This window comes from Vollenhovia emeryi, unplaced genomic scaffold (assembly GCF_000949405.1).
Source record: "Vollenhovia emeryi isolate VEMERY1.0 unplaced genomic scaffold, V.emery_V1.0 DF939139.1, whole genome shotgun sequence".
NCBI lineage: Eukaryota > Metazoa > Arthropoda > Insecta > Hymenoptera > Formicidae > Vollenhovia > Vollenhovia emeryi.
The window spans coordinates 2,393,673-2,410,562 of record NW_011967227.1 but is presented as its reverse complement, the minus strand read 5'-3'; the positions used below and the strand labels follow the sequence as shown (position 1 = coordinate 2,410,562).

At 41.8% G+C, this 16,890-nt stretch overlaps 2 protein-coding genes across 2 annotated transcripts; both read right to left on the bottom strand.

Annotated features, from left to right (window-relative positions):
* Positions 1–5,088: 5,088 nt before the first annotated feature.
* Positions 5,089–6,871, bottom strand: LOC105567323. The gene is made up of 2 exons (XM_012022104.1): positions 6,743–6,871; positions 5,089–6,700 (listed from the first exon to the last, which is right to left on the bottom strand). Exons 1-2 carry the CDS (start codon positions 6,869–6,871, stop codon positions 6,221–6,223), a joined length of 609 nt encoding a protein of 202 aa, XP_011877494.1. The 3' UTR covers positions 5,089–6,220.
* A 2,303-nt stretch (positions 6,872–9,174) lies between these two features.
* Positions 9,175–16,722, bottom strand: LOC105567315 (probable medium-chain specific acyl-CoA dehydrogenase, mitochondrial). The gene is made up of 10 exons (XM_012022095.1): positions 16,354–16,722; positions 16,072–16,150; positions 13,396–13,563; positions 13,155–13,255; positions 11,707–11,787; positions 11,502–11,632; positions 10,999–11,107; positions 10,761–10,901; positions 10,405–10,680; positions 9,175–10,292 (listed from the first exon to the last, which is right to left on the bottom strand). Exons 1-10 carry the CDS (start codon positions 16,366–16,368, stop codon positions 10,140–10,142), a joined length of 1,254 nt encoding a protein of 417 aa, XP_011877485.1. The 5' UTR covers positions 16,369–16,722; the 3' UTR covers positions 9,175–10,139.
* Between the last annotated feature and the right edge of the window lie 168 nt (positions 16,723–16,890).

Sequence of the window (16,890 nt, the reverse complement as noted above, 5' to 3'; positions counted from 1 at the left end):
AAATAATGTTTTTCTTTTCAAGTATGCCTCTCGCGGAGGAACGCATTCTGTAGGTGCTTAAGGAGGAACATCACTGTGGCGGTTTCAAAAGGTCGAAAGTTTTGCATTTTCTTAAGAGATTTGGAGTCTCGAAAATACGCATCTCCAACTTTTCCTTAATATTACCGGAGTTACAGCAGTTACGAAATTTTATCGCTCCATATAAACTAATCGGAATGTAAAACTTTAAACACGTTTTTCTCGAAACTACATTTTCGTACCTGGAGCGCTCGCATGTCCCGGCCAATTTTTATCCGAATGACTTGAAATTTGGAAACAAATTGTTCATAAAAAAATTATCTTCAGTTAAGCGTACGATTCTTTCGATTGGACAATTAGTTTTTGCACAAAAAAAAATTTTTCGCAATTGCTTCGCAACTCGTTGTTGGTGTTTGCAATATGTTTACCATCGTTTAAAGGAAGCGCGCGGCGATCTCGCGTGCCAACAATTCCGGGTATGGTTCGGCGATCGTAGACGGCAGGTGTCACATCATTGTCAACCACGTACGATTGTTGCACCGGTTATAAATTACTTGGGCGGTGCGTCGTAACAGAAAGTTGAGCGTTAACGACATTTTTTTGTGCGCTGCGAGGCCTATGATAGCACGCGATACCAGAGAATGTCCGTTTAATGAATTGCGACAAATATATAAAAGCGCCTCGACAAATTTTGCATCGATTACGCTCAAAATAATTGGAACTATCTTAGGGCATTACAGCGCTGCTATCCAGGTATTGTACTACAAGATAAAATAGTGACTGTTTTTGACAGAAAAAATGACTAAAAGTAACCATTTAGGTACTAAAATAGTAACCAAAAGGACATTTTTATCAAGTTTTCAAGGTAATTAAGGCCACTTAAGAAAAAAAAACATTCAGTCTTATTTTCCCAAATGTATCTTTGAATAGCCTTAATAAAAAATATATAATATAGTAAATTCTTTTCGTAATATGGTTTGAAAGTTTATAAGGAAAAACAAAAGCTTAAACAATGCAAGTAAATATCCAGGTAAGAATACCTTCAGTTGACACCAATCAGAAGTTGATACAAATCGATTTCTAAGTTTTTTTGTAGCCCACCCAAAAAAATCGCCTTAAATATAATTTAAAAAGGAGATGTTACTAGCGCGAATGTCGTTAATATCGAACAGTTAAGGCCCTTCTCCGCGATGCCGATTGATTTTCTCTAAGCGCGATGTGCTTCACTTCTCTTTTAGGTTCAGAGTAAATGAAGGTTTACAATTTAGAAATACTAGATATGACAGAATGCGCGCTTCGCGCGCCCTGTTTGTGGTGTGTATTTTTAGGAATTTGTAGACACGCGAAGAGAGAGAGAGAGAGAGAGAGAGAGGGAGAAGTGATTATATGCGCAACGTCACTTTAAAATAAAAAGTAATATGTCACTCACTGATACGAGTCGCAACAGCAAAGTTGTACATCGCTAACTATGATATATATGTTAAACTGTAACAATACAAAAATGTATACGATTATTATAGACTAATTATGCAAAATCGAAACTATTGTATTAAACATACTTTATATTTTATATTTAAAAAAATGAGTATTTATTAAAACAATTATATAGAATACTGAGAGTCTTCCTTTTAAATATGAACTCACAAAATTTTATACGTATGGTTTTGTCTCTAACACTTAATCGAATGCTCGTTGGAATCATTTGAATAAATAAAATAAAAGCACAGAACAGATGATTCATCTTGCACAAGTAGCAAATAACAAAAATGTAAGACACTTACCTTACGATTTCTCTGCCGTTGCCCGATGCCGCCTAAGCCTGCTCCTCCTCTGAGATTTTCTTGTTGCATTTAGGCCCGGTTGCACCAACGTCACGTAACGTTAACTGTAGCTTAATTCACCCTTCGTCTCTCTCTCTCTCTCTCTCTCTCTCTGTTTCCCTTAGAAAGAGACAACGAGCGAATTAAGCTAAAGTTAAAATTAAGCGACGTTGGTGCAACCAGGCCTTAGACTCACAGCATTCACTCGCGAAAATCGATCGCGCGAAATTTCGGACACGCCCGTACGCGATGTAAAATACCGTCAAATGCAGTAAGCGACGTTCTTTACTTCCGTTCGAATTGCGAAGAACGACAGAGCGAATTACGCCGTGAACGCCGAAGTCGCACAAATTTCTCTCCCCGAAAATGGAACAGATTACACGAAATCGATAGATAGTTAAAAGCGCGGTGCGTAAACGAGATGTAACCGCGACAAAGTACCACGGTTTACATTCATGTTTTAGATGAGTTGGTCTCGTGAGATATCTATATACACGTTGATAAAGAGCCGTCGCTTTAACATGCAATTCGTTTCTCATTACAAGTTTTAGAATCTTAATAATTAATCGAGTAACGTTACTTGTCACTGATAAAGGTGTACAAATCAACAGCGTTTTATCCCTACATTCTTCGCGATCGAGTCTTGGAAACCGGTAACGTAAAAATAATATCACGCACGGAACAACTGTCGCTGCTACCTGCCGGCTCGACGTTCGGCGGGCGAGTGATAAGTACGGAATTTTCATTTACGTAGATGGGCCAACGAATTCTCAACACAAAAACGAACGTTTTTTTGTTGTTTTTCACTCGGCGTGGCATCGTACGACGTCGCGCGGAGCATTGTTTACACTAAGGTCGCCGCACAGTCACTCGCGGAACGTCGAGCCGCCAAGCAGTGGCGCGAGTCGTTCCGTGCGTGATATTGTTTTTGCGTTGTCGGTTTCCAAGACTCGATCGTGAAGAATGTAAGGATAAAACGCTATTGATTTGGACTCCTTTATCAGTGACAAGTAACGCTACTAGATTAATTATTAAGTTTCTACAACTTGTAATGAGAAACGAATTGCGCGTTGAGGCGACGGCTCTTTATTAACGTGTACATGGATATTTTACGAAATTAACTCATCTAAAATATGAAAGTAAACCGTGGTACGTTGTCGCGGTTACATCTCGTTTACGCACCGCGCTTTTAACTATCTATCGATTTCGTGTAATCTGTTCCATTTTCGGGAAGAGAGAGATATTTGTGCGACTTCGGCGTTCGCGCTGTAATTCGCTCTGTCGCTTCTTCGCAACGATTGAACGGGCAGGAAGTAAAGAACGTCGCTTACTGCATTTCACGGTATTTTACATCGCGTACGGGAGTGTCCGAAATTTCGCGCGATCGATTTTCGCGAGTGAGTGTGTGAGTGTAAGTGCAACAAGAAAATCTGAGAGGAGGAGCAGGCTTAGGCGGCATCGGGCAACGGCAGAGAAATCGTAAGGTAAGTGTCTAACATTTTTGTTATTTGCTAATTGTGCAAAATAAAGCATCTGTTCTGTGCTTTTATTTTATTTATTCAAATGATTCAAACGTGGATTCGAATAAGTGTTAAAGACAAAACCATACGTATAAAATTTTGTGAGTTCATATTTAAAAGGAAGACTTTCAGTATTCTATATAATTGTTTTAATAAATACCCATTTTTTTAAATATAAAATATAAAGTATGTTTAATACAATAGTTTCGATTTTGCATAATTAGTCTATAATAATCGTATACATTTTTGTATTGTTACAGTTTAACATATATAGTTAGCGATGTACAACTTTGCTGTTGCGACTCGTATCAGTGAGAGACAAATTACTTTTTACTTTAAATTGACGTTGCGCATACAATTACTTCTTCGCGTGTATACAAATTCTTAAAAATATGCAATGCTTGACTACAAACTGCGGGCGCGAAGCGCGCGTTTTATCGTTTCTAGTTGGTATAAAAAAATAAATTAACATTTGTAGGAATAAAAAAATCAGAAATTAAAAATGAAATGAAAGTTGCACTTGAAAATATCTTGATAGCATGATAAAATGATCACGACTAGCGACATCCGCTTCTCTGACTAAATACTAGTATAGACTATATCTCTGAGCTGGTCGCAAAAGACTATTTGTTTAATGTAGAAACAAGTTATTTAGTTGATTCAACCAAATTTTAGTTCATTCAACAAAATGGGTCTCTCAGTGTAATAGTTTTCGCGATTCGAAAACGAGCGAAGATCTGCACTGAAAATAAAGTCTGATAGATTCAACCAGTCGTCTGTTAGAAAATGGACGAATCAGAATTCCCTTTAGGATTTACCAGAATTGTAGCAAAGTCTAGCAAACTTCTGGTTATGAAATATCTTTCATGGCAAATCCTAAAGGAATTCTGATTCGTCCATTTTCTAACGGACGACCGGTTGAATCTATTAGACTGTTTTTTTTTTCAGTGTGGGCTCGCCAATAGTCACGAAAGGAAAAAAAAACGGAAGCGAGCTGCACGAAAAGTGGGACAGGTCACTTGTCCGACGCCTCCGTGACACTAATTATCCACTTCAATCCGTATGTCGAAATTGTATGCAAATTTCATGCGAGCAGACTCAGCCGTGGATTGCCATCCGGCACGTTTTCGCGACTCAGTTGATTCCGTTTAAATGCGGCGATACTTGCGTCGACAATGGCGCACGTCGGGCTCTTATCTCACGGATCCGGGACCCTCTCATTTATGCATCTGTTTGTACACAGAGTGCACATCTCGCGTTGCGCGAGCGCAAAACGTATTAGCGCCGGGAAAGAGAGATTAAACGCGAGGGGGAGTATTCTTTACCTTCGTTACGTAATCGAATTGGAACGTGTAGCAAACCGTTTTAAAGAAGCGACAGCGGAGCAAGAATACGCGCAACTTATTAATTAGATTTATAGATACATTAGACTTATCACAGTCATTTTAACATCGTCGTCCGGACTCATCCCTGGTCGAGTTAATCAGTCCTCTTTATGTCGGGCACCATTTAGAGATTTACTGATTGACAAAATTAGAGGATTGACTTCGATGCTGTGCCGATCTATATTTTCGATTGAACGAGTTACTGAAGAAGACCCGAAGAAGGGTCGAAACGTATATTAAATAGAAATTGAGGAATTTACATGTGAGAACCGAGTTCTGTTCATTTTGTGGCTCACATTGGCATTCTCTCCTTCCTTTATATTTTTTCTTTTCGGGAGCCTTCACAACAATTTGGAATATTATTAATTAGATTCCGCTGAACTGAAGTAGGGGGTGCGGAAGTGACGAGACGAATGGACGGGTGAACTGGGACAAATGGAACAACGGGGCAAATATCAAAGCAGAAACTTCGACAAATTTATTGATAATCTCACCATGGATTCGACAGGGACATCGCCCAGAGTTTCAGACGTTCTCCCTCGTGCTTGGCGCCTTGTTTAGCACCTGTATTTTTTTTTTAATCAAAAATCGTAACCGGCCTGCCATTTGTCCTGTCTCTGGTTAAGCGATTTAGCGGCGTTGCATCCGGGCGGAAACTTTTGCAAGGGAGACTCGCGCGGAGTTCAGTCTACGTCTCGAGTGAATGAGGAGAGGAAAATAGCGGCGCACAGTCGGCGAGAGAGCATCGGGTGACGAAAAGGGGAATAGAATGAAAAAAAAAGAGAGATACCGAGAGCGACGGGAGTTAATCGCGATATTGCTCGAAAGAGAAAAGAGAGCTCCGTCCCGCAAGTTCTCGCGTCGCGGCGGAAGACGGGAAGAAAGGTGGAGATATATGTAAAGAGCACGAAAACTCTCCGAGGAAAAGCGGAGGAGAGAGGGGAGGCAAGCGGAAAGGGGTAGAAGTGAACGGTTTGCGAATAAAGGCGGCCGGGCTCTCGCTTCGGCGAGCCGCTATTTCGCCCGCGAAGGGCCGGGGCGTGCGCGCTGCAACCAGCAGCATTCATAAAGAGGCTGCTTGAAGGCTGTCTGTTCTAAATTCGAGACGATGACGGACGGACGGGCGGGTGGAGGGAGGGGTGGGTTCGCGCGCGACTCGGCTTCGGAATTTCGCTCCGAAACGCCTGTTGCGCCACTACGCGCACGGCTACGCGGGTCGGCACTAAATCAGGAACGCGGGGCCGTTGTCTCTACGCGGGGCACCCCGCGAGCCCTAGTCCACGTGATCGGGCGGGAATCGAAACCGCGCGCGGTTAATATGTGGTACATACATTTGCGGGCGCATTAAACGAATTGCGCCTCATCGCGAACCCTATACTCCCTTTCGATTAGACCGGCCGTCCCGCTTCCCGTACCGGGCACCTTCGGCCCTGGAAGGGGGAGGGAGGGTGTTCCGGCCTCTCTACGCGATCTTTATTCAACGGGAGCGAAAGAAGCTGCCGCGAATTCGGAAGTGGCTCGAGAAGTCACGCGGTACCAATGCGCGCGCGCGAGATGCAACAGACGACAGAGGAGCTGAAGCACGCGGGAGAGAGAAAGAGGAGGAGAGAGAGAGAGAGAGATAGGAGGGACGGAAAGAGCACCGGGCGTGAGGGAACGAGAAGAAAGACGCGAGAGCAAAGCCGGGAAAGAGAGAAAGGAGCGGGGTGGCAGGGGGGTTGGCAAGCGGTACATTAGTGACAACAAAGGCCCTGAAAGCGGAGTCATTGAGGTTACCTGCGGCATCATTGACGACTACGTCGGCGATCAGGTTGACTCTCTGTCGCGACTGTTGCTGCTGCTGCTGTTGGTGCACTTGATGCAGATTGCTCTGTTGTTGCGATCCCGTCAAGGGCAGGCTACCGGCGCTCGTAGCGGTACTCTCCGTCAGGATCACCGTTGGCACCGCGGTGGTGGCGGCGGCGGTGGTGGTGGCGGCGGCGGCGGCGGCGGCGGCGGCAGCGGAGGAGGAGGACGAAGACGACGTGGACGATTCCGCGAGGGGACCCGCCGTCGTCACGATGCCGGCATTGTCATCGAGAACCGTCGCGGGTGTCTCACCTCCGCCGTCCCCTGTCCTCGCAGCCATTCCGGGCCTCGCGAATCCCGGCGGTTAGACGGGCAGACAAACGGACAGACGGGATTCCCTCCACCTCTCCCGCACCTTGTTCCCGCGAGCGCACGCACTTCTCCGCGGAGGAACACCTACACTCTTTTACGTGCTCTCTTTCGGTCTCTCTTTCTCTGTCTCTCTTCCCCCCCTCTCTTTCTTTCTCTTACAATTTCGTCCCGTACCTCTTTCCGCGCTCACTCACTCTCTCTCTCTCTCTCTCACTCTTTCTTTCACTCTTCCCTTCCCTCCCTCCCGCCGACGACGACGTCTCGTTCACTCGCTTTCCCTCTCATGCGCTCCTACCGCCTTCTCCGTCACTCTCGCGCACGCGTCACGAGTTGTCTCCCTCCCTCTCCCGCTATCTCCGTCTCGTTTCACGACTACGCGCCCCGCGCGCGCGCGCGCGCGCCAGTCAGAGCGCCGTGTCCGAGAGCGTACCGAAACCGCACCGCCGCCACGGTTAACTCGCTCGTTCGCTCCGGCCGCTCGCTCCGTCTCTGTCTATCCACCTGTCTCCCTCTCTCTCTATCGCCCGTCCGTCTCGTCGGCCGACGTCGGTGTATCACGGGACGGCGACATCACAGGCACACGCACACGCCACGCTTTGCCATGGGTAAGAGCGGAGGTGACGCGCGCGATATTCGTTAACCTCCCGTTCCCGTCGAGCCGCGAAAAAATGGAACGTTAGACAAATGTAGGTCTGTAGGCCACTTCACTTACACTTTACATGGCACGGGCACTCCCTGAGTCAAGCGAGCGTCCGGCGCACTGTCGCCCGCTGACAGTCGCGAGAGCCGCCAGGACCGTAGCGGCCGCGCCGCCCGCCACATATCCGTACTTTTTCTCCCGGTACCTATCCGCGATCCTATCCTTTCTTCCTCCGCTTTCCTTTTCCTTCCTCTCGGCGGGACGAACGGTGTACGACGAGCGATCGATCGATTCGAGGCGGTCCCGGCTCCAAACACTTGGGACTCGTCGCGACGGCGAGTTCCCCTCGGTGCCGCGGATTCGCGCGATTATTCTCCGCCGATCCTCGCCCGCGCTGGGACCCGGGGTCGGGGGGTCACGAGAGCGCGCTCACGCACGCTCCGATTCGCGCTTCTCCTCTCTCTCGCACGCGCGCGCGCGCGCGCGCGCCTCTCGGTAGACCGCGCGGGTGCGTACGGCAGTGACCGAACGAAAGGGAAAACCGTAATCGCGGACGTGATCCCGCGTACGCGCACGCCGGCGCTCGCTTTCTCGCTCGCCGCCGAGACGAGGCGCCGTCGTTTCCGCGATGCGACAGAGACGGAGGGAGACGAGACGAGTGAGAAAGAGAGAAAAGAGTCTCGGGGAACGAACCCGTTACACGCCGCCACGCTTGGGGGGCGCGGACCTGGTACCCTCGTTCCGGGCGCTACCGCGCGCCGGTTACGGCACTGCGCCCCATCGGCTCCGTCGCGGGGCGGAAAGACGCAATTTCCAAAAGGTGTCTGTCCCCCTCCTCGCCGCGCTCGTTCCGCGGTTCCGGCGCCGCGGGACGAGCCACCGCGCCGGCCTTTCCGGCCCGGGCCGCCGCTCTCGCGAGCCACCACGGGGATCCGTCACGAACCTCCTCCTCTCTCTCTCCTCTCTCGCACGGTCGGCGACTCGATTCGCCGCCGCGTCGCCGAGCACGACGATGATAGGCCGAGCTCTAAGTAGGTCAGCTGCCGCGGTGTCCGATCGCCCAGCGCGGGCCGCCCTTACGCGGCGCACGTTGCATAACTCGTCACGCGCGACTTCACCGAGTAAAACCGCGTGAAAAAGGCTACGGTCCGACGGACATAATGCGGCCGTAATACGCATTCAATGAACAATGCACTTGACTAACGCACTCCCGGTCGCGGCGCCGCTGGCGCCGCCTGCCGCCGCGGCGCGCCCCTTTCAAAACGCGTCCGCTCGCTCGCGAACCCCGCGACTTGGAAATTGCCGTTTACCTTTTCGCCGTCTCGCCGTTGGAGCGTAGAAACGCGTCCAACATTTCAGTTGCAAGATCGCGGGGTTCGAAAACGAAAGGACTCTTCGTTAATTGCGGTCTCTTGAATTACAGAAACGGAAATGCCTAAGAAATTAGTTTACATAAAAAAAAATTGAAACTTCATATAACGCCTTTATAATAATCCGCTACTTGTCCATCTTCCGTTAATTTTTATACTTACGATGTTTTCGATTTCTATTACACTTTTCTGACTTCTGTTATGCCGAAAAGAATTATGATTTTATCTTCATATTTACACAAAAAATGTTCACACAATTAACATGTAAAAAATTGTATTCGATACATATATATTTTTTAATATAACATAAGTATAAAAGTCGCAACATTTATGTTACATTGATATGTACTGTGTAAGTATATTCTGAGAATATAAACGTTATACAGGGTGTTTTATTTTTAACGACTCGGACAAATATCTCGCAAAGTATAAAAGATACGGAAAAACGTTTCAGTAAAATCGTCATTCTTTTCGGCTTATCAAAAGTCAGAAAGATATAAAAATCGAAAACATCGGAAGTATAAAAATTAACGAAAGATTGACAAGTAGCAGATTACTATAAAGACGTTTTAAAGTTACAAAAGTTGTTGGTTTCGAAGGGGAACATGAGATAGTGGCAATGATTGAACCTTGAATAGTCGTTTGTAGGTCACGTAAAGGTTACCTTCAATAAAATCCTCCATTTTTTATTGTATTATTTTGTCATCATTGATTAATTCGAATCACTTTTGTCTGAAACATTTTTATTTGCATAATATTTTTCGAGATATTTAAGGAAAAATCAGTAATATTTTCAATATTTAACTTACGATATCTCGACAACTGTCAGAGGAAAAAGTGGCACACAACTTTTTTACTTGATTTGATCCCAAGAATACACTGTTACAAAAGTGCCCCAACTTTTGTGAACATTTGTGTATACGTTAAAACTCTTCAAGGATATTTCATGTGCACCGAGTTAAAGTGAAAGTCTGTATTACAACAGATTCTTGAAACCAAATCAAGTAAAAAAAAAGTCCTGTACCATTCTTTTCTCAAACTTTTGTCCGAAATGTTTTTCCGTATTTTTCGAAATATTTGCCTGGATCATTTGCAACACTCTGGGACACTCTGGATTATTAAATGTATATAAGTTTATTATTTTGTAACTTCATGAGAAAGCTACATAAAAATATTTCAATATAAAAATTAATTTTATGATACAATTCAATTCAACATGCGAGCATTTAATTGCTCATTAGTTTAGCTCCTTCGAAGAGAGCGCGCGATATAATCAATCTTTGAATCTGACTAGTACCTTCATATATCTGATAAATTTTGGCATCGCGCATAAGCTTCTCCACCGGATACTCGGAATTGAAACCCGCACCACCGAAAATCTATAAAAATTATCATCATGTGCAGCAACTTATAAGAGAAATATATATTCAATTCTCTTACCAACTGCATAATTTAATTAGAAAATTTATTTGTTATTGCATAGCACATTACCTGTACAGCATCCGTAGCACATTTGTTAGCTACGTCAGCACCATAACATTTTGCAATACTAGCGAGCATTGTAGCATTTGGTAATCCTTTATCAGTAGCCCAAGCTGCCTTCATCCAGGCCAATCTAGCAGTCTCAACACCAATAGACATATCGGCTAACATGAATGCTATTGCTTGATGTTCTGCTATCGGTTTACCAAATGTTTTGCGTTCCATTGCATATTTCGTTGCTTCATCCAGAGCCCTTTGAGCTAAACCAACTGATGCTGCTGCAACCTATAATATAAATAGGCTCACATAAATCTCACACTAACAATAAGCATCCAATACATGGATCTAATAGATAGAAGTATTACTGGAGAACGCGTTCTGGTAAAAGTCTTCATAGCTATCTTAAAACCTTCTCCTTCTCCAAGCAATACATTTTCCTCAGGAACACGAACATCTTCAAATGTTATCATTCGTGTGTCGCTAGCTCTTTGTCCCATATTAATTTCCTTAAAACGTCAAACGATGTTAGTATAAATCAGTAGAAATTCAAAATTTTAAGATTTAGTAGATTGATAACAAAAAAAAACTATCACTAAGAATTACTTTACGCCCGGGAGTTAAACCGTCACTCTCACGTTCTACAATAAAGCCTGTGAAAGCTTTACTAGCCGGGGCTTTTGGATCTGGATTTGTTCTTGCCAGAACGAAATACCTGTGTGCCAAAAAATTATGTTAAAAATATAAATGATACTAATTTTTACCATAGTATAACTGGTGGGTCCACTTTATCGGCCCCTTTAATCTTGGCGATCACGATAACGTGGTATTCCGCCAAGTCTTTGGTACAAATCCAACAGCATATGTATGTGTACTCATCAAACTACTCCACATACAACTTTTCTCTCATTGGCTGCGCCAACAACATGTCAGATGCGCAGAAAGGATCGACGTAAAACGAAACAAATGACGGAGTGGACCTGCTAGTCATACTATGGTTTGCACCTTTTACGTTTACGAGTTGCCAGTTCATGGTTTGTGTAATATACAAATTATATGGCTTATGTGTACAAAAAAAAAGATGTACACATTAAAGCATGTTAACGTACCAATTGGCAACACCACCATTTGTGATCCACATCTTAGTGCCGTTGATTACATACTCTTTTCCTTTTTTCTCAGCTTTAGTTTTAACACTTGCTACATCAGATCCTCCGCCAGGTTCGGTAACGCAATACGCCTGTTGTATAAATAATATCATTTATTTATATAACATTAACTTTAGATAGTATATAAGTTTAATTTCAAATTTACCGCAACATGTGGCTCTTCCATGAGCCTTCCAAGATATTTCTTTTGCTGTTCCTTCGTTCCAGCTATGATAACTGGAGTTTGCTGTGAATAAAAATAACTGTTTGCTAAAGGAAAAAGATACAGTACTTTTGATTTGGTTTCAAGACTATTACAACAGTATCTAACTTCTGTAAATACGTGAAAAAGAGATTTCAAGATTATCAAGTTAAAATGGAACTCTGTGTTGTAGTGGCAGATTCTTGAGACTAATATACAGAGTGTCACAGATCTGACGCATCACCCATTGGCAAGGATCCTGAGATTATTTTGAGAGAAAACCTTAATATTGAAATGCCAAGGCTATAATAATTATGGCTTTATTAACCCAGATAGCCAAATCTGTCAAAACAGATTTCGTCAAATGCCCACTACAAATGTTGAAGGCAGAAAAACTGCAGATTGCATACAGAAACTGATATATTCAATATGTCGCCAGCACGTCAGCAGAATTACAATAAAATCTGCTCACACAACTGGACCTGCTTGGTTTCTGCCTACAATCTATCGACAGCGTATGTTTTACAGACTCTGTTTCCAAAACAAAAGCCAAATGTGGACACATATGGCTATGGTTTTGATGTAAGTTTCTGATAAATTTGCTGCCAATCTGATGCTAATCTGCTAACATTTTACTGCGTCTCTTTAAGAAACGATGTTGATTAGCTAATTTTTAATTAAAAATAACTACCTTATAAAGCATAAGTTGAAAAAAATCACTCGAAACTTTTCAACTCAGCTTTTCATGAGTTTTACATATACAAACATCACATATACATATTGTAAAAATATTTGGTGTCGCGGGGAAACCATGCGGTTTGTACGTAACGCAGGTAATTTACCCGAGACGAAAGTCAGTGCCTATTGTTCACGGTAATGTATAGAGAGAGCGTTACAGGCCAAAGCGGGTAGCGAAGCCCGAAAAGGAGCAACGGTTCAGCGAGACATACGCGGGACACGGAGCGAAGTAGACCAAGAGCATTTACGGAGCAGTTATTCCGGGTTGGACTTAGAATCATTCGAGGGCTTTCGATACGTGCCGTCCGCAAAAGATACGTACATCTCCTCGAACAGTTCTCTATTATATCTCGAGACAGTATATAAGAGTATCGGTCTCAGTGATTCAAGTTGTTGCAACATTCTTTGTATTGTCAAGTGTAATTTAAGCAACGTTAGTGAAAGTTAACAGTGCAAATGATTTACTACTCCAATACCTCAGAGATCCAGGTGTCTTTCCGCGTATTGCTATTTCTAACAAATAACTAAAATGTACTTTACAATATATATATAACACATTAAATGAGTTAATTAAAATATATAATCTCAAAAATATTAATTTTTAATTTACTGAAAGAATCGTTAGAATTTCATGTAACATAGAAGTAAGGTACTGTTCGTATAATAAAACTTACTCCAAGACCTGTGGTTTCTATTGCAGTTGCTACCCCTGTACAACCATAAGCCAATTCTTCCGTAACCATACATGCATCAAAAACGCTCGCTTCCATACCACCTAGAATAAATAATAAGTATCAGTAATAATTATTATCTTAGTTTTGCTCCAACAATATTATATTTTACTTTGTCAATATATCATATTACTTTGCATATAAAATACATATAAAATTTTGATAGTGTATAGATGAAGCTTACCACAATGTTGCGGAATGTGTTTATTCAGAAGACCAATACTCCATGCCTTTTTAATAATGTCCCATGGATATTTTCCAGTTCTATCGTATTCTGCAGCTACTGGGATAATCTCTTCCTTGGTAAATTTCCGCGCTAGTTCTTGCATCTCCTTTTGAGTATCGGACAGTTCTAGAACAATCCAAAGAGACAGTAACAACTATTTGTTTTTAATTGGAACAATATGTGTAATATATGTAAAATTTCACTATTTTGTGCATAACTCTAAAAATATTTTTATATTACAATATTTACAATATTGTAGTCAAATACATTAAGACATGGAAAAATATATATACTTAGGAATTAACTTATTTATTTAAATATGATACATACTATTACAATTACTTGCGTAATTTTTATTTGATATGTAAAAATAAATATACTTTCATATATAAAAAGCTTCTTATAAAAATTAAACTTTGTACTTTCAACCGATGATACAATCTATTTAAGATACGCGTATCTGTTTTTTATGATATTTACAAAATATTTTCAAAACAAATATGAGAACATACCTAAAACATTTCTTAGTATATATTAAAAAATAGTGCACATATATATTTTATTCGACTTTATTTATTCCAAGATATGTTAAGATTAAACGTAACCGTTTTATGCAAAAGCTGAACGAATGGATATAATCATACAATATACATATTCAAATTTTATATTAAATTTAACATCTTCATAAAAACAGGTAAAAACAAATGGATATAAATGCAATATACATTCAAATTTGTCTTACTAGGGAAATTAAAACCTTGAAAATAATTGAAACCTTAATTAAAATCCTGTCTACAAAAGAATGCGAGATAGCGATCAAATGATGAAATCGTGCCCTTCTATTTCCCGATGTATTTGATTCAATTTATTTCATCCGTCCAACATGTTTATTTATAACCGTAGTTACATAAATGAGCATTTCTGCGAACATATATTCGCACCGATCTTTTCCACTTCTTTAAGATTCCTTAAGGCCCGGTCTACAGTACGTGGGGTAAGCCTAGAGTAAGGAAATAGGTCAATTTTAAACTAAACAAAACTAATGACTCCAATAATAATATTCAATGTAAGAAAGGGCGATGAGAGCCCATACAGCACCGAAACTTTCAGAAACATTTCAGAAACATCGCAACAATGTTTTCTGAAATGTTTCTGAAAGCTTTGGTGCTGTATGGGAGTCGAATATTAAGTAAGGACAAGAAATAAATATATGAAGTTAATGAAATAAGAGAACGGTAGAACGCATGTATTAAATTAATATCAGACGAGAGTTATATGCAAATTAATTATTAATAGATTTGGATTCTAAAAACCAAACTTTTCCAGCCCTTTTTTGGGTCATCTTCAGCGCCAAACGGCTTGGTATTTAACATTCTTGTTAAAAAAAAATATATAGTCATTGATGTTAAATTATGGACGTAGTTTTTACAGTCGTAATTAAGAATGGGTAAATTAATCGTGTTGAAAATACCCTAAGCAGCGCATGGTTATTGCCTCGATACGTAGATCGTCATCTTATGACGATTGAAAGTCTTGAAACTCGCACGAGAACTTGATAGAGTGAGGATCTTTAAATGCGAGCGCTATAAAGTACAATTAATTGCGTAATTAAAACAATATTCGAAATTAGTGTAGGTGTACAAAGCTGTTACCTGTGGTCAATTGCAACAAAGGACCGTTGATACAGAAGGAAGAGTGATATTTTCGGACTGATGTTAAAGTCTGAACGATTACAATTAAGCCCGGTCTACAATGAGTTGTTAGTCGATAGTCAAAAGTCGGAACTAGTAGTAATGGTACTAGTACATTTTATTGATTCCCCTCAGGGTTACAAGGCGTTTTTGAAGGGACGTGCCCAAACCTCTTATAACTCTCTCTGTATCCACTTCGCTATGTGGCGATCGAACGAAAAACCAACAATGTTTTTGTTTGGTTTTGAACCCGGGTCTTCAGATTACCAGACCAGCGCACAATCCTCCGCGCCACGATCGCCCAGAAGTCGGAACTATATGTCGATCCTTTTTCTTCCACCCAGAAAGGAAAAGGATCAACATATAGTTCCGACTTCTGACTGACAACTAACGACTCATTGTAGACCAGGTCTTAGATTGAGCTAATGACAATGGAAACAAATCATGTTATTTCTTACTCCCACTTCAGCTCTTACGCTCAATATCGACGAGTCAGAATGCCACCGCGGTCGGTGTTGCAAATATTTTAAAATTTACGTCTGCATTTTAGCTGCCTTACATCAAAAGCTACATATTATGGTTTTCTCTTGCTCCTTACTCCATGTATTGTAGCCTGGCTTTAAGATTTTATTTATATCTTGATTACCTAGATAACACTTCATACTTTTCAGCAACATACACAAGCAGCACTATGTAACACAGTGAATATTCTTGTTCTTTGCCATTATTAAACAAGGACGAAACAATTCTCTGCATTACACTGTGTCAATTTGTGGCTACTTTCCATCAATGTACACAGGCGACACTGCGCAACACAATGAATCGTTTTATTTTTGTTTGCCATTACTAAACGTGTCAATCTGTCTCTTGCCGGAAAGCAACCTGTGTCTCTTGCTAGCAAACACCCTTTATATATTTGCCAAGGTACTACAAGTATACTAACCGAAATTATATCCTTGAACGTGTTCCGCAGCTGCTGAGAAAGATCGTACCACTTTCGGGTACATTCCTGGGTTAAATACCTGAAAGAAATTAATTTCAAGATATACATTTCAACACACGAATAACTAACTCGAGTCATCGTAGCACATCAGTTGTCGCTTCCCAGTTATTCAATAGAAAATACAGTGTATAGAAGATACAACGTATAGGAAAGGTCAAAATGCAAGAAAGGTCAAGAAACCGTGTGATCTTAATAATCAAATCAAGTGATCTTGTTACTCACCTTTCTGAGCATCATCGTGTCGATAATACCTTGTTTTCAGACGGAATTGAAAGATTGTAACGAGAACGGCTGTTCTTACTTTACAGCGATGTAGCAGAAATCGATGACTGAGCGAAAACTCATGAAAATTATATCAAGGAAAGGGTAGGTATACATATAAATGTTTGTCTCGAGTTTACCCAGGTACAAAGTTCAATGAGTCCGGAACGGAATGACGAAAGCGGAAAGGAATTTTTTACCAATTCCTTCTCAAAGTAACAAAATATCAATAGCATATGTGACCCTTGACAGATATTTACCAAATATCTTTCATGGTGGACCATAAACCACATAAGTCAAGGTCACTGAACTATACAAGTTGTCTCGTCGACGAGTTGCCAAATCTCTGGGGACTTCTTTTTAATTGTAGCGTCAAGTGGAAAAGCAAAAAGTCCCCAGAGTCACTAATCCGAGCGCGTGAGCGTCAAACTAGTGACTCTGGGGACTTTTTTTAAATGTAGCGTCAAGTGGAAAAACATAAAGTCTCCAAAGGGTGCG